Here is a 24,857-nt window from a genome sequence, read left to right as displayed (position 1 = left end):
CCAAGTGGCACATGCTCCTTTCAGAGGTGTGTCTGCTGATACTGGAAAATCCTTGCCAGGTGATTTTACATCATGTCTCAAGATATCCTCATGAGGGTTAGTTGTCTGTGGGCCACATGTGCCCTGAGGTTCTGTTTCTTGTAAACAGGACACACTGTGGTCATCTGTCTTATGTGGCAAACCAGGTGAAGACACTCTGCTCTTTTCTGCTTTGTTTTCCTCAAATGCATGCTCAGGGCTGGGCTCTTCCAGAAACCCCGACGTACTTGCTGGTTTCACTTCTGTCTTTTCAAATTCTGTCCCTTTGCTCTCAATTCCAGGCAAAGGACTTATGCTGGATGGCTGCATATTTCCCCCTGAAGTTACTGGTATCTGTTTCCCAGTGAACTCATTGATGTTTGCCTTTGACTTCTCATTCACCAGCTCGGTGATCTCAGGTAAGGCACTCAGCCCTCTTGGCTCCAGGGAGCCAGAAGATACATAAGGGGTCCCTGACACACCAGAGAGGCGATGAGCTTCTTCAGCTTCATTTTCAGGGGCATCAACAGTCTCAGCTCCCCGTTTTTGCTCTTTACTCACAGTGTTCCTGGTTTTGGTCTCTCCTGGCACACGGTTGGACTGTGGGGTGTTTATTGTCTCTCCAAGATGTTGCTTGTCTCCTGCAGTAGCTGGGGTGGCTATGGTCAGTTGAGGCTTATTATCTTTCACGGCAGGCATTGTACCTTCTTCCCTGGGTGTCCTTAAAGACCTACAGGCCTTGTTTTCCTTTCCTGGGAGCTCCGCAGCAGAGAGGATGGAGCCCCCTAAGTACATCCAGTTGGTGGGTTTAGTGCTTTGAGGTGTGGCATGGTGCACAAGGGAGCCACGAGCCAGGGACTTCACAGACTCCAGGACTAGAGGGGAGGTGGCAGAGGCAGGTTCTCTCTTCAACTGGACTTTTCCCTGCTGGATTGCAGCCACTCGCTGGGACACCTTGCCTCCTCTCCTCCCTTCTGGAATGTCCCCATCCCCAGCCTTTTCCCGGTCTCTCTGTTCTCCAGTCTTGGGCCAGGAACATGCTTGCTCTCTTTGCTTGGTATGGGTGACACCAGGTAAGAAGCTTCCCTTCTGCACTGCTGCCTCCACCCCTGATTTTCCCTCCTGACCCCTGAGCACCATCCTGCTGGCCCTGCTGCCCTCAGCCGTGTGGGTTTGCAGGCTCAGTGTGGGCTTTTTCCAGGAGCATGCTCCCTTTCCAGCCTTCCCATCTACAGCCAACAAGGCAGTTTCTGGAGGTGGCCAGCTTGTTCTGAACTTGTTCCCTAAGAGGACGGACCTGCTGTTCAACTCTTGCCTGTGATCAGCCAGCTGCAAGCCGCACTGTGCGTTGAGGGATGTCTCTCTTGTTTCAGTCTTCTTTTGGGTGCTGTTATACCAGTCCTGGGGCTGTAGCGCTCTGCCTACCATCACCACTCGCTGAACCTGATGATCTCCTAGCCCGTGCTCCAGCTTTTCTGTCTCACTTCTGTTTTGAGCTCCAGCCATCTGCTTGTAGTGGACTTGGCAGTAAAACACCCCATGGAGGGCAGCATAGTTTTGCAAGCTGGAAAACACACATTGGCATAGCTGTTAGCGGCTGTGTGGGAGGGAAGCTGTAGCACTGATGGACAGGTTTTCAGCAAAACGGTTTTTCAGTGGAAATTTGGGGAAGGGAGGGAGTTTGAAGAATGAAACCTTTGAAAAGTGTCAGTTTTCTGAGGATATGTTTGATTTCTTTTTCAAAACCCAAAACACATGAAAAATTAAACATTTCCTTGCTATAACTCTGGGAGTTGTAGCCCAGGTTACGTGTAACCCTTTTCTCATTTATGGGTCAGGCTTCATACCAGCTCTTCACCCCTCCCTGCAAATGCACAGCATGGGCCATGTGGGTGAACTGCACGGGGCTCCCATGACACAGCTGTATGATGGCAGAAAGGGTCTGCACATCTGGGATGGGGTGGGAGGGGGGCAAGAGGATGGCAAATAGCCTTGTAGAAAAGGGCTGGGGTGTATCATTTTGATCTCATCAGTGCAAGAAACCCATTCACACACTGGAAGGAGTCCATCAAAGGGCCACCAGGCTGGTCAGGGGCCTGGCACGCGCGTCATCTGGGGAGAGGCTGAGAGCAGGGTTAGCTGGGTCTTGTAATGAGAAGGTTAAGAGGGATGAACTAATTTCTGTGTGTGTCTATTTTATGGGAGGTTATAGAGAAGACAGAGCTGGAGTGCTGCCGGAGGTGGATGGTGACAGGATGAGGGGCAATGGGAACAAGTTGTAACATGGGAAATTGTGATGAGATATAACCCCCCCAACTTTTCAGTGGTGGTCAGATCTTGAAAGAGGGGCCCCAACCGAAAGGTTGTGGAATCTCCATCCTTGGAGCCATTCACACCTCTCCTGGACACATTCCTGAGCTACCTGTCCTACTTGGACCTGCAGGAGGCTGGGTGGAGACTTCTAGAAGTACCTTCCAACCTACCTGACTCCATGAACATGCAAAGCACCCAAACTACTCATCCAATTAAATTCCATATCAGCATTCTAAAATTGTACATTTTCCTTGTATTTTCAGCTCACCCTTGTGTAGAGGAATGAAGCTGGGTTAATTAATATTGATAATATACAGCTGTGGGCTGGCTTCAGGGGTGGCAGTTTGGCTGATGTAGATAAGGTGCAGCTGTGGCTGGTTCTGTTAAGTGGTTAAATAGCCATGGAATAGGGAATAGCAAAGGAAGAGAGATCTGGATGAGGAGAGACAAGGCAAAGGTAGCAGAGGGACTGGCATGAAATGTATATGGACCTTTGAGACCTTGTGGGGGATTGGTGGCCATCTGGGGCAAGGTGTGCTAACTACTTATTGAAGTTAACTTGGTATGTGACTGTAAAAGACCTTGTTGCAGCTTGATAGTTTTGAGAGTGCTGTAACACCCTTGCATCACCATGCAGGTTCCTGATCTACAGGTATCTACAAGCTTGAGGTGAGCAGTCTTCAGACTCTAGCAATGGAGAGGCAGATTGTACCAGGGAAACTGTGTACCCTCCTGATTTCCTGAAGCCTGCCCTGTTGAAATTACCCTTGGACTATTGTGATAGAAACTACTTGGACATCCTTTAAAAATAAATGCAACTGGGTCCTACCACTCACCTCAGCTTCCTTCTGCAGACCTTGCAGCAGAAACATGAGCGGTGCACACAGACTTGGTCAGCGACTATACTCTCCATGGAGTAGACAGGCTGCAGGCAGGAGGCACACATTTCTTTCAACATGGTCTGAAGAAGAAGAAACTGAAGTTAAATATCTGATTCATGACCACTTGGAAATGCATCTGCAAGCTAATTTGCTGAATCTTCTGCTTGTGTTGGACTAGTGTTGGTGTTCTTTCTCAGGTCTTCTGTAAGAGTTCGGATTCATGCCTGACTCAATTTACTTGTCATCTTGGATAGGTCAGCATTAACTTTCAGTCAGGACAGAAAGACAAGACACTCTTGGTCCCCAGTGAGAGAAACTATTAATTTAACTGAGTGAACGATTTGCTCTTGATCAAATTATTTCAAAGTCTTGAAGGAGGTAAGAAACATTGTTCAGAGGCTCTGACTGAAAAACTCTGGCTGAGCAACTCCTGAAATCACTGATATTATATGACTGCTCACACAGACCACATAGTCCAAACCCTCAAAATGCAGCACATTTCAGCATTAAAGCTTCCGCAGCTCCATAAACCTGGCAGTTTACTCCAAATGTTTACTTTGTGGACTGTGTTTTGTGCCATGACCTGCTTCCTCAAACAGCACTTTATGTGAAGAGCACAGGGACTCTCTCTGGAAAGCATTGCCAACACCAGCTATTTTATTAGTAGACAGAGAAAGGGAATAAAGAAGCTGGGATGTCAGCCTAGCTGCAGAAACAGCTCCAGGTTGTCTACATGGTCAAGCAATCCAGAGGATGCTGGTGGCAAGGTGGATATCACTGTGCACTCTTTCTCACTGTGGTGCGAAGCAGGGGCTCAGCTCACCTGGTGAGTCCATCTGCAAGTCAAGCCTGTGCAAAACCTCGGAAGGACCACAGCTGGCTCAGACCGACCAGGTCAGTGCTCTGAGTACTCCCTCAAATAAGGACATCTTTGTGGCAGATTACCCCCAACAAAAAAGGCAGTTTGATAGAGTTTTGCTGATGCTCTCTGATCCCTCCAGCTTTTTGTTTAATATGTGCTCACCCTGGTTTGCAGTGTTGTTAGCTCACAGGAGAGCCAAGTTTACTTTCTGCTCTTGTGTGGAGCAGGCTGATGACCAGACTTTAGCTTTGACCAGAGGAAACAACCAGAGGCTGCTCAGAGAAGCTGTGGAATCCCCCTCAATGGAAGTGTCCAGGGCCAGGTTGGATGGGGCTTGGAGCAACCTTGTCTAGTGGCAGGTGTCCCTGCCTGTGGTAGAGGGGTGGAACTCTGTGATCTTTAAGGTCCTTTCCAACCCAAACCATTCTGTGTTCCTATGAAACAGGAAAGGTGTATCTGTATCTAAAGAGCTGAGTTGACAAGGGAACAAGAATCCTCTTTTATTTGCAACAGAAACCTTGGGGACCAAGTTTTCTTTCATTACCTTCATTTTGGCTAAACATACCATTAAGGTCCAGTCATTTTTGGTTTTGTATGCCAACACTTTAAAGAGGAAGAGTTTGACATCTTCAGTTTTCTTCCCTCTCTCTAGAGGGAAGTATACAAACAAACCCCGTCTTTCTTTCAGTCAGCAGTGATCTCATCATACCTCTGCTGTTCCAGTCCTCTGCAGAGAGAAGACCATAGTTCTGTAAGCGTCTACGTATGTAAGGGTGTCTGAACTCCCAGTATACGCAGTGGAGATCCAGTTAAGGGAATCTAGAAGGTGATGCATCTGGCCTAGAACAAGCCCATGTAGCTGGTCAGAATCAGTCAGTTAGGCAAGACAGATTTCACCAATGTGACTACGGAACTGTCAATGGGAGGGCAGTGCTGGTGAAGGTGAAGCAGAAATACACTTTTGTGCCATAATAAGATAGATCTTTCAGGTGGAAAATGGTAACAGAAACCAGATGGAAAGCGATGCCATGTTAGCAGGTGTCTCCAAGAGAAACCGAAGCTGTGCACCTTTGCAGGGGATGCCATTTCACTAGGGGAAATGAGCGGGCGGTTTGGCAAAGAACAGTGAGTAGCGGTGGGCAGCTGCACGAACACAGCATTGTCTGTGATGACGGAGCAAAGTGCCAGTCCTGGCGATAATAAATCTCAGCCAATAGATCAACTTTGCTGCATCTGGCAGTACAGATCTCAGTTACATCTAAGTACTCTGACAGGCGTGTTCTCTGAGAGCGACAAGCTCTCATATAGCACAAAGATGTGTGTCCTGGCAGAAAAGAGAGTAACTGTTGATGTATTTCTGTTGCATAAGGAAAAAAAAATGCTTTCCTTTAATCATGACCCAGGAATGAAGCAGAACTGTTTGGCAAACCAGCAAGATCTCTCTGCTCTTAGCTGGGAGTGAATGTGCTAATGGAATGTGCTAATGTGAATGGAGCTAAAAGTGGGATAGTCTTTTATAGGGGATGTATGTCTCTTTCACTAGGGGATTTATTTTAAGTGCTCACTGTCTGACGCATGGCAAATACTCTTGCTCTTCAGAGGTATTTTTATCAGCCCCAGGAATAAGCCTTCCTAGTGGTCTGGAAGATAGAGAGGTGATTAGCAGCAATCAAATGGCACTGTGGGCAAGGAAATTATCTTAAGTCTTCTGTGACAAGCAGTTTCGGAGTGTGTCGGGAATTAGCTGCTGATTACTGCCCCGCTGAAAGTTGCAGCTGGCTTATGGCTTGTCAGTTACTGCCTTTTTTCCCTAGGTGAATTAAAATCTTCATAGCAGGAGGGGTCAGCCTGAAGACGCCTGTGTCATTGACAGATGGAGAAGATGGTGAGCACAAAGCTTTCTGACCTGAGACGGTGTATCCTCAGGGAGACCGGTGGCTGAAATGGAGCTGGGAAGGGTGATACTTGATGTAGGCACTTCAAATGTGGCGTATTTGACACTGACTGCTGCAAGAGAACCAGATCTGTAGCTGAATTTGTCCTTTGGCCACTCACGGAGGTACAGTTAAGACAAGGCCATCTGTCCTCTGTCCACTGGTCCAGGTAATTCCCCCAACCAGTTTGATGTTGAAAATACCTACCCAGCACTGTGTGAGAATGCAGTGACCATGAGAGCAAAGATGAACAATGTCATGTCTTGTATCCAAAGATCACAGAAAAACTATGACAACTCACTTGGGATTTGAAAGTTTGTATGTCTTCTGCTGGTTTATTATTACAAGGTCTGAAGCACAGAGAATATGAGCTGATCCTTCAGCTTGTATTTGAGTTTCAAATCTTGGCGTTTGTTTTTTTTCTCCAGCTCTTTCAGTGCTTCAGCGTGCCATGTATGGTGCTGAAATAATGCAGCATCTGTCCCCTCATGGTATTTCAGTTCCTGGCTGATGGAAATACCATGAAAGAAACACATCTTAAATGATCTTAGCCTCATAAATGGCTCATTGAAACATTTAGAAATTCTGTAAAACCAGAAACACAGGCAATAAAATCAGTATTTTTAAGCATTGGCAGTGCAGGATATTTGGGTTTATTTGAGTTCCTGTGGAATCGTTTTCATTGCCCAGACAACCTGTTTGTAGTTTGCTAAAACTGCTCTGCAGCTGTCCTTAGAAATGAAACAAACATGTGTTACAGGCATCCTGAAACAAGCTAAGATGAAAAACAAACAAGGATAAGAAAACAGTGTTGGAAAAATGTTAAGAGGAGCTCCCGATTACTAACTGTCTCTTCTTTCTGCTACTGGCCTTTCTAAAACAACTGGGAAGGTCTAAGCAGTTATTTTTCCTGATTCCCTGAAAGCAGATACATTCAATTTATGACTATCTGCTCTTCTACTTTGACCTTTGGTGTATTCTTTGGTGGAACTGAAAATGATGTTTGTAGGGGAATGCAGAGAGTGGGTTGACTGACATTGATAATATGCACCTGTGGCCTTGCTTTGACGATGTGCAGCTGAGCTCCTACAGCAAAGTGGTTAAATAGTGCTGAGGAGTGGGGAGAAGAAAGAACCTGGATGAAACAGACAAGGAGCAGTGTGGTCTGGCCTCTGGAGGATGGAGAAACAGCATGGAGGGTAGAGTCTGACCAATAGTGCAGCTTTTTGCTGCTTGCTAGTTTGTTTGTGTTGCGTTATTTCCTGACTGCTGTAAACTAAATTGCAACTAATTGTTGCAAAATTGTAAACTAAGATGTTCTTACTCTTTCTGCATATCTAACTTTCAAGTTCATGGGGTCTTAGAGGTAAACCAATGAGATCTGAGTATGTATCTGCTTTTTGTGGAGGAAGCAGAACTACTACTTGGTCTACAGCACCTCGAATAAGGTGTTGCATGATGTGAGATGATACCTGATATATAAAAACCTGGCTATGAGCTAGGGATGTGGAGTGGTCGGCTCCGAAACAGTCCCTTCCTCTCCAGTGTCCCACTCTTCATTCATCAGTGTGGGCAATTTTACCTCGGGGAAAAAAGCAAATATTGACCGTAACATATTACTGATGGTTTTTAAAATGAGGTTACTGTCCCATTCTGCAGAAAGGTAAACAGATGCACTGAGAGATGAGGCGACTTGCTGTAGATTAGCTAGAAGGTCTATCGCAGGGGCTGGTAGTCTAAGTCTGAGTCTAAGCCTGAGCCAGGCTGTAGGAAACAGCTCCCTGAGAAACCATCCAGTCACTCTGTAGGCTCCTGGCGTTCTCCCACACCTGGAGTAAGCTCCTTGCTCGCTTGCCTCACTCCCAAGCTGGGCCAGCCTGTGATGTGAGTTGAGGCACAGCACAGAGTAACAGCAAGTTTGTCAGCTGCCCTCGTAAGGCTTATGGAGGCACACCACCACAGCTGCCTCCTCACCTGGAGGAAATGGGTACAGGTGTGTTCAGACCTTTCTTGGTGTGTACATCCCACCCAGTCTCCGCACACCTACACAGGGTCCTGGATTGAGTGGTGTATATCACCTTGGACTTAACTCAGTTTTCAGGCAAGAGTATGGATGCTGCTTGATTCAGGGCTGAAAACCCACCCGCATTGTAAAGAAGATGTAGACTAAATCCCTCCAGTGATTTAGAGTGCTCTCAATATGTGATTCAACTCGTTACTGAGAGATCATTTCTAGCTACTTTGAAAGGAAACAAGCGCTCAACAAAAGAAACTCAACCAGACCAAAGTATTTTTAGAGGTAATATTTACCTTCAGAATGCAGCAGTAGAAGTTAAAAAAAAGAGAAAAAGCCACAAAATATCTAAAATCTTGAGTTGAGAATGTACAAAACAAAGTCATAATAAAAAGAAAATTGCTTTACAAAGTCTCAAAATGAATTTTAACAGTAAACATGTATGAAAGCATGGAAAATCTAAAATAAGGGTTTTGTATATATTGAATAATAAATTACAATTCTAAAAATAAAGGAAGGAAAGCAGTAACTATTCTGACTCAAGTAGAGAATCTTTCATAACAACTTTCTTTGGGGGAACAGCACTGATGATAGCTGTAGGTCTTGGCTTGACAGTTTCCAGTAACATTGAGTACATCCCAGGAACCGAAAACCAAACTGATAAATACCTCCCCCAACCCCAATAGTGACAACAATTTGATTTTTTTTCTCCTATTCTTTTCTTAATGGCTAAGAGAAAACCTACCCAACCCACCCATCAATATGAACGTAAGTATATATATGTGTTTAGGATGCCCTTCTTAGAAAAAGAAGATGGCATAAAGGTGTGTGTTTGCCGATGCCCAGGTCATTTGGTTCTTATTGATCCTACTCATCCTTTCTTCTGCATTAGTTCAGAGAAGCCCAATAAAACACCACCCATCCCCCCTCCCACCCCAACACTCCAGGGGGAAGAAACTACCCTAAGGTGCCCATGGATGGATTTTTTCCCTTGTGCTTCTAACAGTGTCAGGGCTCTGGGTTGTGGTGCAGCACCAAGTCTGTTGGGTTGGCCAGGTGAGGGTTGTTCTCCTCCAGTGTCAAGGCAGACTGCGTTTGTCCTGTCTGTACGCAAACTCCAAGATGACGACCCTGAGAAGTCCTTAGGGTGCAGATGAATCCCTGTGTGTAATGTGGATAAACCAGGAGATTTTTTTTTTTTTTATTGTGGACTTTCTTTTTTGTCTTAGACACTTCTCTCTTGCTTTCCAGAATCTCCTATTTCTTTGGCTTGGAGTTGCCAAAGGTGACAAAGACAACTCCTGGCTCCTGAAAACTGCCATTGGTGTGGAAGTCTTCACTTGGGCTCTTCAGGTACCTCCGAAACACGGGTGAGGCTGATACCTCATACTGGGGATGAGAGACCACATCGCACGTGGAAGATGTTTGTGTCTCAGACTGCTTGGTGACTGTGGTGGATGAAGTGATGATTTTGTTTCCAAACTGGTCCATTTCCTCATACTGCTCCATAACAGTCCGAGTGGCTCCATAGAGCTTGGAGCCATCGGGCCCTGTCTGAAGCTCCAAGATGCTTTTCTGCCTCCGTGGATTTTGCGGGCTGGGGACGTTCAGGGAGCAGTAATCTGAAAATCCTCCTTTCATCCCACAGTGGCAGCTGCCTTTGGAGGTGTCTGGAGGGCACCTCTCTTTCTCACTGATGGAATGGTTGGTGTTGCCAAGGGTGTGCTGTTTCACTGAGCTCAGCCCAGCTTTTGTTTGGACAGGCTCTGGTGACTTCTCAAAGGGGGTCATGTCATGCCCAGTAGATCCTGCTGATGGATGGTTGAAGGAGCTAAAGCTGCCCTGAGCAAAAGCATCTCTCTTTCCTGGAGTGTCAAGACAGTCTGGTGAAGGGATGTCCCAGGGGGAATGTGCTGTCCTGGGTGATTCTGTTGGTTTCCTGGCAGCAGACTCGATGGAGATGTAGGAAGGTGAGGAGGGAGAGCTGACGCGAGACTGAACGAGGTGGGGGACCTCTAGCTCTGCCTTGGTTACCTCAGTCTTTTCTGCCACCTTTGCACCTTCCACAGATGCTGCTTCCCCTGTTTCCAATGTCATTCCCTCCTGCTTGGCTTTGCTTGAGACAATGCTGATTTTACGGATATTGCTGCTGCTCGCAGAGCTTTGGGTATTCCCCAGAGACTCCTTGAACAACCCTGAGAGCCCAGCGATGTCTGACTCAGACTTGAGACTAGAAACAGAATAAAGAGCTTTCTTGATGGCCTCCTCGATGTCCAGGAGCCGGGCAAGTGTCTGCTCCTTCAGGTAGATAATCTCAGCACTGGCCCGTTCCAGGTCCCCGAACACCAGCTCCACCGAGGGGACACTGTCAGCATCTTCCTTTGCCAGTGTCTCAGCCCTGTTCTGTTGCTTGGCCTGGTGGGCCTTCTGATGAACGACCCAGTCAGGGACCTTCTCAAAGAAGCTCTTCAGAGCTTTTACGTCCACTTTGCTTGTCTCCTCCTCAAACTCCCTCACCCGAGTCAGGATCTCTTGCAGCTCCTTCTGTCTCCTGATGTTCTCAAAGATCTCCATAGCCTCCTTGACATTGCCTTTCATGATCTCCTCTTTGTGTACGGACAGCCTCTTCCGACGCTCATCTTCTGTTTCTCTCTTGTTTTTTTCCCTCATAACAACACCTGGCTTCTCCTGGGCAGGTATCTCTGCCTCCCCATCAGGACATTTCAGTTGCCCACTATTCTCCTGCTGTTGCTGCTCAAAGGAGTTCATCGACTGCTGATGGCAAGACATTGATTGACACATTTGCCTCCTTTCATTTACCTGCTGCAGGACTCTTTGACTATCCCACAATTCATAAGAATTAGACACGCTTTCCCTTTCCACCTTGGATGAGGCATTCTGTGCAATGTCACCTTCTCTCTTTGGATGAGTGGTGTGACCCACAAGGGAGGTGCTTGGCTGAGTCTGTCCTGGCACATTGAGTGTCTGTGCTCTACCAGGACAGGTTGGATGTGATACTGAAGAGCACCCATTCTTGTCTTGGCACAGATCTGTATGCCTCTGAACTACTTCACCTGGGCATCTCCTTGGAGCTGCTGCTTTCCCACTCATCATTCCCTGCTTGACTTCGAAACTAACCACTCCGTTTGTCATTGGCTTTGAAGTCTTAGCACTGTCTGATTCCACTTTTCCTTGTCCTCCTTTGCTGGCCTTGTACCTTTCCTCTGCAATTTGAAGAGGGGTTTTGGCAATGTTTTTTGGCATCTTGGTCTCAGGGCTCACACCCTGGGCGGTGACAGGCGTGTTCACAGGTGTCTCCAAAGTGCAGCATTTTGCCTGAACCTCCCCAGGGCCTGATTGTTCACGAACTTCCATACAGCTTAATTCCAGCTCTGTGGGGGGAGGCTTTGGCTTGCTGATATCCCTCAGGCCCGCAGGTTTCGGAGGCAGGGGTGGAGGGATGGGTTTGGCTGGTCTGGTTGTGCTGTTATTTGCAGAGGCAGAATGTGCCTCGTGTAAGAGGTGCTCAGGTTTGGGAGGGGGAATAGGTTTTTTCCTGGGTGGGGCAGTAATTTCTGGTTTTGGAGGAGTCCTGGGCTTCTCTGCAGGACTCTGATCACTGGGTTTGCAGGACAAAGAAGGAGGGGAAAGAAGAGGGGACTGGAATGGTGCAGAACATCCTGGGGCTTCATCTTTGCTGGTTGGTAGTGGAAGGGCACCTTCTTTGGTTGCTTTGGTTGAGGGTGGGTAATGCTCTGCTTTCATCACAGCAACTGAGGGAGGAGGAGGAAAGTCATTATCAGCCTGCGACCCTGAAGCCACTACAGCAGTCTGGTTACTAACGACTTGAGTCTCATTTTTCTTTTTACACACAGAATAGGACTGCCCTGCATTTCTGTATATCATAGCGGCTTTAAAATCCCCTCTGGAGACATTAACGTTAGACTTTTCCAGTGACTGAAGTGTGGCTTTTAAATTACCTCGGACAACATCCTCCTTTTCTACCAGGCGCTGTTCTGTGGCGGCACTTTGCAGTGCTCTGATAGCTGTCTGTACATCCCCTCTGATAATAACATCTCTTTCTTCTTGCACTGATTGCTCTTTGTAATCAGACTCAACAAAAGGGTTTATATAGGTTTTCACAGGTGTGGCAGTATAAAGGCCATCCTTAATGCTAACATCTCTACTAGGCACAACTTGGCTTTCCTGGCTCAATAGTTGTCCTCCCTGTACTTCCTCTGAAGCACTGACCTTTTTGTGTGATGCTATGCTCTTCTGAGACACGCTCGTGTGGGTCTTGGATGCCTCCTGGACTCTAGTGGTGGTGGTCCTGACGGCAGTGCTGCTGCTCTCCTGCGTGGTGGATGCCGAGTCTTGCTGCCGTACAGTTGACTGAAGGGTCACTGTCCCCTGCGTGCTGGCTGCCTGCTGCCTACAGGCCGTGTAGACCTCCTCTCTGTTCTTCTGTAGCTTGCTCTGGACATGGTGTTGAATGTTTTTTGCTTCTGCTGTTGCTAGCCTGAGGCTTTGCATTGCAGCCTGAAGATCACTCCCGAGGGCCTTTTCTTCTGGCTGCATCTGGCTGGCTTCCACGGTCATCATGTTCTGCTGTTTCCCAGACACTTCTCCTCTCTGAGCTGTCACTTGGGTTGGAAATTTGCCTTGCATCGTAGCTTTGGGTTCCTTCAAACCGTCAGTGGTAGTTGCTTCTTTCTCTGCCTTCTTGCTGACATCTGCAACCCTCTGGATTGACTTAGTAGTCACTTTAAGCCCCCCCGACAGAATTTCTTCCTTTCCCTTCACTGTGGGCAGGGGCTTCCCAAGACACTGCACAGTGGTTCCTGTCACACCTGCTGCAGGCACAGCCTCTCTCTCTAACACACCCTCTTTGCCCATGCTTTCATATGTGAACACCTTTTCTGCTCCCTCCACAGCCCCCGGCTCACCCTCTGCAACTGCTTTCTCTATTTGTTCTTTGTTTGGTAAGATATGTATCTTAGCCCCCTGCACAACCCGTGGGGCACTCTCATCTGCCCCCTGCTCTGCTTGAGAAGAGATGAGGGATTGTATCTCCGATTCCTGCTGGAGATTCTTCAGATAGTCTAGATCTCCCTTCTCAATGCAGCTCGCAAAAAGCTGGACATTCCCCTTCTCATTGTCCTCACGCTTAACGGTCGCTGCTGCTTTCTGCTCCTGAGAAGACGCCAACAGGTTCCCTATCGTTGACTTCACATCCCCCTTGACTACTTTCTGCTGGACAGAATGGAACAGGAGGGAGTAGAGAGTCATCTTCACTGATCCCGACTTTGTCTCTTGTAAGACCATCCCCTTTTTGATGGAAGCGTCTTGACTGAGGAGACTTTGTAAAGCCTTAGTTACATCACCGCTTAAGTCCTCTTTGCCTTTAACAGCTTCGCTCTGGTCCAGTAGCTGCAATGGGCTTACTTTGATCTTGCCCCCTCTGTCCTCCTCCACCAGCACACTCTGCGCTTCCACATTGGTTCTGTGCAGGAGCTGCAGCATGATCCTTTGCAGATGGCCTCCCACAATCTCCTCTTTCAGGACCTCTGGAGCCCCTGGGCTGCTGAGCTGGTACTTCACCATCTTCACACTCTCCATATCATTGGTTTCGATGAGGATTCCATCATGCTGAATAGCCTGGCAAGCACAGAGTGTCTCTAAAGTCTCCTTCATGGTCCTTTCTTTCAGTTCTGTTTCTATACCACCTTCAGAAGCACTAAATTTATCCAAGGGTGTGCTCTCAAAGAGCCATGTTGTACTTTTCACATCTGCACGAGGGATGGCTTCTTGGGCCCCAGTACTGGCCATCACTTCTCGGTCCTTAAGGGTGTCCATTGGCTGGGTTTCAAACAACCAGGTGCAGCGTTTTACGTCCCCTTTCTGGCTGTCCTCTCTCTGCACTGTACTGATAGGTGGGCCTCTCTCCGCATCCCCGTAGAGGGAGTCCACAGGCTGGTTTTCAAAAAGCCAAGTGGATGTCCTCACATCACCCCGCTGAACATCACTGACACTGACCATCCTCACGTACTTCTTCTGGCCCACTTGCTGGGACTCAAAGAGCTGCTTGTTGGACTGAACATCTCCCTTCTGCACATCATCTACTGTTCTGGGTACAGACATCTTTCCCCCTGAGAAGGAGTCAAGAGGCTCTGTCTCAAACCTCCACCTGGCAGCCTGGACATCTCCTTCCTTGATGTCCTCTTGGGTGACAGCCCTAATCACAAACACCTCTTCTTCCTTTTTGATCTGATCCAGGGGCTTGGTTTCAAACAACCACCGGGCGCCTTTCACGTCACCTTTCATGATTTCTTCTTTCTGCACTGAGGTGACCTCATGGTATCCCCCCTCTTTGTCCTGGATAGCATATAAGGGTTGGCTTTCAAAGAGCATTGTGCAGGACTTGACATTGGCTTTGCTCATGGTGTCTTTCTGGATCTTCTGGAGCTCTGTCTCATCCACTTTATCATGGATTTGGTCAAGGGAATAGGTCTCAAATACAAACCTTTTGCCTCCAACATCTCCCCTCTTGACATCCTTCTCTGGAGGGATTTCCTGGATGCCCTCAGAGTTGTCCTTCAAGGAGTCCATAGGGTAATTCTCAAAGAGCCAAGTGAACTTGTGCACGGATCCAGCTTCAATTGTCCCATCATCCTTCTGGGATGTTGGTTTGGTGGCTGTATCCAAGGGCTTCGCTTCAAAGAACTCCTTCACTCTGGACACTTCCCCAGACTGTATCTCCACACGACTGGAGTACCGTATGGTTTTTTTTTCGGTCGGCTTCACCGACAACACCGCTGCCCAGGGGTTCAGTCTCAAAGAGGTGCCGGACAGTTTTGACATCAACTCCCTGTAATTCCTCCTGACTGTATGCCTTACTGACTTGTAAATACTGCTCCTCCTGGCCTTTCAGGGAGTCCAGAGGCTGAGTCTCAAACATCCATGTGTATGACTTCACATCAGCTTGGGGCACACTGCCATCCTCCTCCTGCTTCTTTTCAGCCTTCTCATACAGGGTGTGCATGGGCTGGGTCTCAAAAAGCCACCTGCAGGTCTTCACATCCCCCCGCTGGGAGATCTCCCGCTTCACCGAGGGATGCTCCTCACCTTGCATGGCTTGGTGATGAATGACGTCCATGGGCTGAGTTTCAAAGAGCCACTTGGCTGTTCTGACGTCACCAGCCACCACCTCTTGTTTTGTGATCCCCCGTATTATATCAACTTTCTTGGTGCTTTCATCAAACTGGTCCAGGGGCCTTGTTTCAAACATCCATTTGTAGTTCTTGACATCACCACTCATGATTTGCTCTCTGCTCACAGAGGTGACTTCGTGGAAGTTGCCAAAGCTATCCTTGATGGCATACAGAGGTGTTGTCTCAAACAGGATTTGGTTGGCTTTGACGTTGCCAGCTGGAATCTTCTCCTCTTCTTTGGTGACGGGCTCAGTGTCAGCCTGTTTAATGCTGTCTAAGGGGAGAGTCTCAAACAGGGTCTTGAAGGACTTCACATCCCCTTTCACTACCTCTTCCATGCTGGTGGCTGGCATTTCTTCCTCAAATGCCTTGGAGATGCTGCCAAGGGGACAGGTCTCAAAGACATGTTTTCTTTGCTTCACATCTCCTTTTTCCTCTGCTGAAAGCTCTACTTTCTTTAAACGTCCCACCTCAAAATTGTCTTTCAGGGTCTCCATGGGCTGGGTTTCGAATAGCCAGAGTGTAGATTTCACATCACCGCCAATGACTTGTTCTTTGGCTACAACGTTTTCTGAAGCTTCTCCTTTCAGAGAATCAAGAGTCTGGGTCTCAAAGAGCATTCGCTGCTTACTGACATCTGCCCCTGTGACAAAATCTGTTGAAGCCTTGAAATCCTGTTCTTCCACGGTGATTTCTCTGATGGCATCTAGGGGCTGAGTTTCAAATATCCACCTTGCTCCACTGACATCTGGCCTTCCAATCTCTTCCAATGAGATCCCACGGATTATTTGCACTTTGGAAGTGTCCTTGTTGATGGTATCCAGGGGCTGAGTCTCAAACAGCCAGCGAGCCGTTCTGACTGCATTGCTTTGAATTTCTTCTCGGCAGACAGACTTGATTTCATGGATGTTCCCAGTTTTGTCTCTGATAGCACAGAGGGGCTCTGTTTGGAAGAGCCTGACAGTCTTCTTAACATCGCCTTTTAACTCCTGGATTTCTGACTTGAGTTGTAGGATGCTCTTCTCCTCCACTGAGCAGCAGCGTCCTATAGCATCCAAGGACTGTGCTTCAAAGAGCTGTCTGGCCCCTTTCACATCACCTCCCTGGACAGGCTCCTTGAGAACCGCCTCCTGCACTTCGGTTTCATCCAAATACAGTTTGTTTAATGAGTCTAGTGGTTGGGTTTCAAACAGCCACCGGGCAGTATGCACATCTCCTCTGGCAAGGTCTGTATCTGGTACCTTGGTTGATGTTGACAGGCTGTCCCCATTGATTGACTGGTTTTCAAACCTCAAGGAAGTACTTTTCACGTCCCCACCGGGAATGATCTCTTCTTCTGTCAGCTTCTTTGTGGCTTGATGGTCCCCAATGGTGTCAAGTGCCCAGTTCTCAAAAATCCAGCGCATGGACTGAACCTCTCCTGGAAGAACTTTGTCCAGGTTCACAGATGCCTGTGCATTGGGATCTTCAGTATTAAGCATTTCTGCCAGGTCCTCAGTCACAGCTTCTTCCAAATTCTTCCTGAGCTCAGGATGCATGTGTCTGTAGAGCCTCTTTAGCTCATTCACTTGACGCTGCTGGTAGAACTTGGAGAAGGCTTGCTTTGGAGGAGGCACAGGGAGTGCATTGAGATCCTGGCTCCCTTGAGGGGTGACCTGGACTGAGCCAAGGGCAGGAGGGGGAGGTAAGTCATCTTCCATTGTCTTGATGGTAACTTTGGATGATTTCTGCGCTTCTGACATCTTTAGGGAAACAGTTTTAAATGTCAGCATCATCTCTTACTCCCCAACCCCACGGCCGTTAATTGTGAAAACGGCAAAGGAAAAAGCCAGCCAACAAGGGAAATCCATGCACTTACTAAGCTCTGTACCTTTGGTTCAGTAGCACACAGCACTCCAAAGCATCACACCACGGCACACGCTCCAGGCTTGGTGTTAGCTCTGGTTCCACAGCAATGCACTCTAAAGCAAGGTCCCTAATCCAGGCACGTACGGTGGTTAGTCTACGGTCCCCAGGACTCAGGCCAGCTACGGTGTGACAGAGATGCCCAGTGTGGACTGTGTCAGCGAGAGTGACCGCAAGAATAACGTGAAGGTGGCTGGTTTAGGGTAGCACGCTAAAGGTTAATTTCTCCTTCCTGCTCCCAAGTGTCCAGGGCAGTGTAAGGACCTGCAGAGAGTCTGGGAACATAGGAGATGGGTGTAGGAGAAAGCCAGGGAGCTATTTGTGAAGAGGTCTTAAGAAGAAAACAGAGAGAGGGAACCAAAGTGTCTAAGTGAGCTGATGAGGACAGCCTATTTTTGGGTAGTGAGCTAGCACGATGGGCTTTGGGTAGCATCATGGGCTGCCCACAATGCAGAAGTGAGGGCATGGGGAAGGATGTTTGGATTTGTTGGATGTTTGAAGGATTTATGATGCCTTCTGTTGGACTCTCAAGTGTACCCTACACCATCATTTGCATAAGAACAGGCGCGCAGTGATACAATCAGAGACTTAAATAAAGCTCTTTGGACTTGCAGACTTGTGCAGACCTGAGGCTAACTAAGGTTTACAAACTGCTGGAATTAGCAGGCCAAATTCCATGCTTTGTTAGGAGGAAAAAGCACGGCTGGGGAACCAGAGGTTGGGGTGACACGCATAGCTGGGGGGGGCAGCAAAAGTTAGACCTGGTTAGACTGAGTCAGCCTGAGCTCTGCTCCAATTCACAGCAGTGTTGGTACCAAAAAAACCAGAGGGTGCAGGTGGGATGGGGTGGCCTGTGGTTGTTTCCCCTACCTTTGAGCCTCGCTTTATGCCCTTTTTTCTCCTTAGCTTGGGAAGCCTGGTCACCGAACACTGAACTGAATACCTGCAACCTGCACCAGCCTGGCATTTATCCAAAGGGAAAGTAGCTGAGACCTGTAACCATTATCTACGAGAGACTGTAATCCTGGTGGCTTTCCTTTCGGTAAACAGATCTGCTGACCCTTGGCATGCCTGTGGAGTTACGTCTGTAGAGTTATGCTGGGAATATTATTAGTTGTTGCTCAAAGCAATGGCGCGCGGTGTTATTTCACTCTGTTACACGCAGATTGTTCCAGCTAAAAATAAGTATTGAGCATTAGTAAAAAAAAAAACAAACAACCCACCCCAGAATACCAAAATCAGCATATTTTGCAGCAAGTGTAAAATGCAAATCTTTGGCATGAGCCAACATACTTCGAATGCACTTTTTAAAATAAGGGGTGTTTTTTTTTGGATCTGTGAAGAACTTCTGAACGTGGGGAAGGGCAACCGAGCAGCTGATAGCTATATTCAGTCTGAAAGCACTGCTCACTGCCTTCTGTGGGTATTTAAATCACACTCCACTACAGTCCACAAATATTTGGTTAGATAACAGTGCTTATCTTTAACGTTTCCTACCTTGCTTTTTTTCTGTCGGTGGGGAAAGTGAATGGAGTTGTCCTTCACAGTACTCTGCAAAAGACACAAGGAAAACTGACATCAAACTGTATAGAAAGACATGTTATCTTTGTGTGTATGTATATATATATATGAATCAACTACAGAGGCCTGAAAACCATTACAGGTGAGATTTTTCTTTTTTTTTTTTTTTTTTTTTTTTTTTTTTTTCTTTCTTTTTTTTTTTTTTTGTTCATTGGCAGCTCTGTACAGCTGGGAAAAACAATCTTATTCCAGGTCAGGAAACTTTGTTTCCAAAAGTATCAGTCAACAAACAAAATGCCAGACACTTTTGTTTAGGGTTGGGGGGGCGAGCGGGGTGGGGAACGGAACAGAACAAGCATTGATTTCTCCCAAGTGAGATTTTGAGATTTGCCTATGTTTTTGCCTATTATGGCTGATTTTTGTTTATACTTCAATATTTTAAAAATAAAACCGTTCTACATTTGTAATTGCATTAAAGACTGTGTAATTCATTGTTTTGAAATTACTTTTTTTTTTTTTTTTTCATTGGGCTTCTCTCCAATTGTAATTTTCCAGTGACAGTCTCCACTCATTTAGTTTCAACTCTGACTGCTTTAGCCTGGGCTCCTCCAGTACAGAGCTCTGATGCACACCCAGGAGGCTGCATCCTCTGGACAGGGACCATGCAAAAGGTTGAGAGTGGGAAGGGGCATGAAAGGTCCAGATGTGAAATGACATCCCATGGTACTCCTGGATCACCAGTGAAGCTGGGAAAATGGGAAAAACGAAGCTCAGTGCCTCATAATCATTATAACCCGAATTATCCTATGACACCGTGATCAGCCTGGAGTGGGAGATCAGATCCCTTGATCCCAAACCAAGGGCCGTAAGCAGAGGAACACAGGGAGGCAGCACTGTAAAGTTATGCCTGAGTGTGACACCTATGGACATACATACGTGTGTGGGAATGGGTATTGCATGGAGATGTTTGTGGTGCTGTGCGCTGAATATTTCCTCCATGGATATGAGTGTGCAAATATATGTGTGCAAATAAAGTAGAAATCTGATGTATGAATAAACTCTATTGGCTAGTGGATGTAGATGTGCGTGTGTTTGTTATGTGTGTGTATGTGTGAATGTAGCGTGTATATATATGGGTGTGTATGTATACACAGCTTATACATCATAATACCTGTCAGCACCCCTGATAACATTTATACAATACTTGCCAATGACAAAAGAAAGCTGGTCAGTTTTGGAAAACCGAACGCTGTGTTTCTCCAGATTTACGAACCCAGCCGTGTTTTCTCTCACCCTCTCAACCACTTGCTGGGCCGGGACATTGTTGGGATGCCGCTGGTGATTTGCGAGGGGGAGGACGGGGTGCGCAGTGCTTACCGGCTGTGCGTGAGCAGCAGCAGCAGCTGTCTGGGAGAGATAGAGAGCCGACAGCTCCTTCACGGAGGGTGCAGCAGACCTCCCTCGTCCTTGGTGAAGTATGTGGCTGGTGTTGTCCGATATGTCTAAAAATGACCGTGTCCTCTCATCTGAAACAGGGACAGATGTGTGCAGTGAGCTACGTGCCAGACATGCGAGGGCACAGCCAGCCTGGAGCGTGAGCATCGCTTACCGAGGGCTCTGCCAGCCGCCTCCGCCACCTGCACACTGATCCCCACGGCTGCCACTGCCCTGGACCCCCAAAATTTAACACTGTGCCCTTTTGGTTCAGGGAGAAAAGATGGACATTTCCACCTCTTTCAAGACTGAAATGGACGTTAAGCCTGGATAAGAGTGACACATCAGGCAGTGACCTGATGCCATCATTCTGCCGATGGGGCACAGAGCCTGCGCCCATTCCTGCATCCCTGCGCAAGGCCATCACCAAATGTGAGTCAGTCACAGGATGTGAAGGACGCTATGCATGTTCAACTTGAACCAATTCCTCCTTTTTTTTTTTTTTTTTTTTGCTCTGCAGCCCGCACTGCTCTCTTATCAGCAGATAAATGCACTTACTTACCTCTCTCCTGGGAATCTGTTTCAGGAAACAGAGGTGAAGAGGCTACAAGACCTGCCCAGGGATGTAGCAGTGAGTCTTTGGCAGAGCCAGGGGGCTGAACCCTGCTCTTAGTTTAAAGATCTGATACTCTGAGCTGCACGAGCTCCCATGGGGTGCCCACTGGTGCCCAGCATGCCATTGCTGAGATATTCAAGATTTTCCTACCTTTGTTCAGATGCCTCCCATGGAGGTGACTGCAGCTGAGGATGCCCTTATCGGGTTCATTAGGAAATGGCTGCTCTGGGAGGAGGTGATCTATTAGCCAGACCTCCTGAGGGGTACACAGAGGAGCAACTGGGTCGTTGGAGTGGTCATGCACTTTCAGACGATGCTCAAGCCATACTCCCTCTTTCCCCCCTGCTGTACTGCATCCCCCTTGGTCCTTATCCCCCTAAATAGTGGGGGTTTCCCCTCCCTCTGAGGATGAAAGCTATGTCCACCCCCAGAGAAAGGCTGGTGTTGAAAAGAAAGTAACAACTTCAAGTTCTAGCTCAGAAATTTCTTTTTGCGTTACTCTGCTAGGTGTGAGCAGAATGGCCATCCCCACCTCCCATTAGAGACATATATAGAGCTTTACACCTATATGACGCATCTTAGTCCTCCAGGTTAGTTAGGGCTGTAATTTCTCTGTTACTGCTGTAAAAACACGAGAAAGTTCTCCTTTTATCTGCAAACTTGCACTGCTGCATTTGGATTTAGTGCGGTATTTGCAATGCTTTCTGTTTGAACAATGGGCTCTCTCTCCACAAATCCAGCTATTGCACAGCCAGGAAAGGGCTGATGTACTTTTTAATATGTGCACGTTAGAAGCACTGCAGCAATTCTAGTGTTCTTTGCCTTCAAATCTCAGTCCCCAAATCACGAGATTTTGTAAATAACAAACTTAATGATTCTTTTTCTTTGTTTTCTGCTTTCTGAGTTCAGATTCTCAAGTTTTTCTCTAAAATACTGAAGGAGATCTATTCTGTTTTTATTTTAAAGTGACAACAACTAATATTATACACTAACAGGATTCCAGGAGCTGGTGCTTCAAACTAAATGCCAGTTTCTACAGGAACAAACGTGCACCAAAAAGCCATGAAGATAAGAGCAGAGGGACCCCAGTAAGCTTCTCAGACACTGGTCAGCATGCTGCTGGAAGGTGCCAAACCCCAAGGTTCCTTTCGTCCTTGGTTCCAGCTGCTTCTGCAGATACACAGGCATTTTGATGCAGCACAGAGGCTGGGCACATGAAGAAGCAGTGGGATGCAATACAGATTTAGCTGCCCAGTTCTGCCAGAGGTCACTGGGACACCAGGGGAGGAAACAGAAGAAGGTATTTCCTTAATGCTTTTTTTGCTATGTCACCATGTAAATATGGGACCTCTCTCCCTGATTTCTGCTGTCCACAGCTTAAACACTGAGTCAAAAGGAACAGCGGAGACAGTGGCACTGCTGGGGCAGATTTGGTGCAGCTTAAGACAGGCTTGCGAGGTTGCAGCCACCCTCTCATGGCATCAGTTTTTCTCTGCTGTGGTCAAGAGGCCCCAGACTTTGACCAGATCCCTGGCTTTTTGAGATGAACAGCACCCTGGAAATGGGAAGGAGAGGGTCAAGGCACCAGAGACACAGCTTCTACAGGAGCTGGTGCCAATATCTGCTAAGACAAGCCCCTCTATCTGCTGCAATGGGCTTCTCCCTTCATTTGGATGCTCAAGGCATGCAGCTGAAGGAGTCTACTCTGTAAAAACTGAAAATGAAGCAATTGTCAGTGAAAGTACCTTGGATTTCATGGTCTTTCCTTATTATGACCGTACCCTGTAAGAAGAGCATTGAAGCATGTGCTGAATTAGCTGCAGAAAGCTTTGAAGAGGGCTTTGAAAAATCTTGCCTGGGAATCTCTTTCTTTTCTCCAGCATTGCTGAATTACCTACTGGAAAGGCATAAGGGGTCCAATCAGTCTGGAAAACAGAAGCTTTCTTCCTTGCAAGGTAATGAGGTTTGGCTAAGACTCCCAGTAAGAGCAATGGGGAGAGCTGGGGAAAGTCAGCCTTGCTAGCTTTAAAGTAGAAAGAAAAACAAGCACAGATTTGCAGCCTTTCTGGTTCAGAAAATGAACACAAGCCCTTGGCAAGGGCACAGCCATGGCTGAAAAAACTCTCTTAAAAACTACCTCTAGGAGATGGGAGCACTTCACGGCAAGGCAGGGACCCTGCGTAGGCTGACACTTGCTGTGCTTAACCATTTCGGTGCTAAGTGCTTAGCGAAAGCATCCCCATGTCCTAGAGCTGGGCTGGTAACATTTAATGGTCTACTCCCACCCCAGGCCATGGATATGAACTGATACAATTTGTATTGGCCCATGGGCCCATGGGTTGAGACGCTGCACAAAGAAGAGCAATGTACCTCTTCAACCAAGAATGAGTAATGCAGCTGAAGGAAGGTTTCCAGTCCATGCAGTGGAAAATAGCACAGCCTCAGTGCTGCCTAGTCCTTTATCCATTAGCTTGGATGGATGAAAGGCCACAGGGCTTCTGTTTTAATGATGGATATAATTAGATACAAGGCATTTGTTGAAGCCTTCCCCTTATCACTGCCTTTGTTTTCTTTGTTTTTTCTCTTCTCCTTTTTGACATTTTTGCAGTGCACAGGCTGTGCACAGCCCTCTGCTTATCGCTTCTCACAAAACTGCCTGCCTTAGATAGGGGCTGCTCAAACCCGCCGGGCGGGCAGCTGGCTCTGCGCTTGCGGCAAGTCTGGTCGCTCCACGCAGCTCTGCCTGACAAAACAGGCTGCTGCCACCCTCGAAATTGCTAATTATAGATAAGAGTGAAAGAACAACAGTTCATTCCACTAACGAGAGAGCTGAGCTGTCACGTGTGTGCAGCTAACGGTGTCCAAGGGGCACCTAGGGCATCTTAAGAGTTGTGAGTATGGTGTCGCTGCACAGCATCCCATGGGAGGGATGGGGGAACTTCCCAGCTGGGGATGCTAAGGCAAAGCCAAAGGGTGTTATGCAGACTGGGCTTAGGGTGTCATTTATTGTGGATGAGACAGAGTGCATGGAAGTCCAGTTTGAGACCTGTGCTGGGCTCCATGTTTCTGTCTTGCCGAGCAAAAAGTCTCCGCTGGCATGTTTGGCATCTGTTCCAGTGCTGAGTGATGCACCCCAAGTGGCGTCGATTGACTAGCACTAACTGTGGCCCCAGGGATTTAAAACCTGATACTTCAAGCATTAAATCATCCCCTGGGAGCTAAAATAGAAGAGCTCCTGAGGACCCCCTCCTCCCGTCCCACCCAGCGGCTGGCACCGTGGCCGACGGTGCTGCTATCTCAGGGAAGGATATGCGGAATGCTCCTCCCCGCTGGGGTTTGTCGGCAAAATGTCCTTCGTGCCAGTGTCTGGCGCCGGATGAATCTGCACATTTCATGTGAGGGGCTGCAATGTCAGAAGTGCTTGTAGGGAGCAGCTGTTGGGGTTTCTTGAGTTCTTCCCTTGCCCCAGGTATGTGTGGCTCAGGCTCAGTTTACAGCCTTTTTGCCCCATAAGCTGCACCCCAGGCAGGCAGGGAGGGCTGTGGGAGCTGGAAACTTGGAGGGGGGAAAATTATTCCTTGTATTCATTTGTACACACTGATCTTTCTAGCCACAGGGGGAATAGGCAAGGCAACAGGGGAAAAAGACTTAAATACGAATCTAAAAATTCACTGACTTCCTCTTCAGCTATAACCCATAAATCACTCCATTGCTTTGTCTCCTGCTGAAGATAATATTACAGGTCTCTTGAACCATAATCATGTTACATCTGACAGCCCACTCCCAACGAGTGGAAAACAAATCACTAACAAAACCCTTCTCCTTCCTTCCTCTGAGAAAACCCCATCTCACCAGTAACACAGCAGCTCTGGCTTGCTCTGCTTTCTATTTAAACCACTTTATCCTATAGAGAAACAATGCTACCCACCTGCTGTGTCCACCACCTCTGCCGCTGGCACTCCTTCGCAGCCCGGCTCCCATCACCAAACCCAGTGAGCTACCAAGCGCCTGAGTCACCTATTAAAAAAGGAAGCTGCAAGCTCAGCACCAGTCTCCCGGGTCGCCTGGCCAACCACATGTCATCGGCTTTGCTCCCAAAATCAGCCACCCTGAGCAAACACAGCTGCTAAGCAAAGCCCTTTGTGTCC

The 24,857-nt window shown here is 47.6% G+C and overlaps 1 protein-coding gene across 1 annotated transcript; it reads right to left on the bottom strand.

Annotated features, from left to right (window-relative positions):
* Positions 1 to 9,278: 9,278 nt before the first annotated feature.
* XIRP1 (xin actin binding repeat containing 1) lies at positions 9,279 to 16,975 on the bottom strand. Its single transcript, XM_040593467.1, is given in 2 exon segments — positions 9,279 to 14,814; positions 14,816 to 16,975. Coding segments are annotated over 2 exon segments (7,695 nt in total). The 3' UTR covers position 9,279.
* Positions 16,976 to 24,857: the final 7,882 nt, after the last annotated feature.

This window comes from Falco naumanni, chromosome 4, assembly GCF_017639655.2.
Source record: "Falco naumanni isolate bFalNau1 chromosome 4, bFalNau1.pat, whole genome shotgun sequence".
In the NCBI taxonomy this organism is placed as follows: domain Eukaryota; kingdom Metazoa; phylum Chordata; class Aves; order Falconiformes; family Falconidae; genus Falco; species Falco naumanni.
Note: the sequence above shows the minus strand (reverse complement) of the source record. Positions and strands in the feature narration are given on the sequence as shown.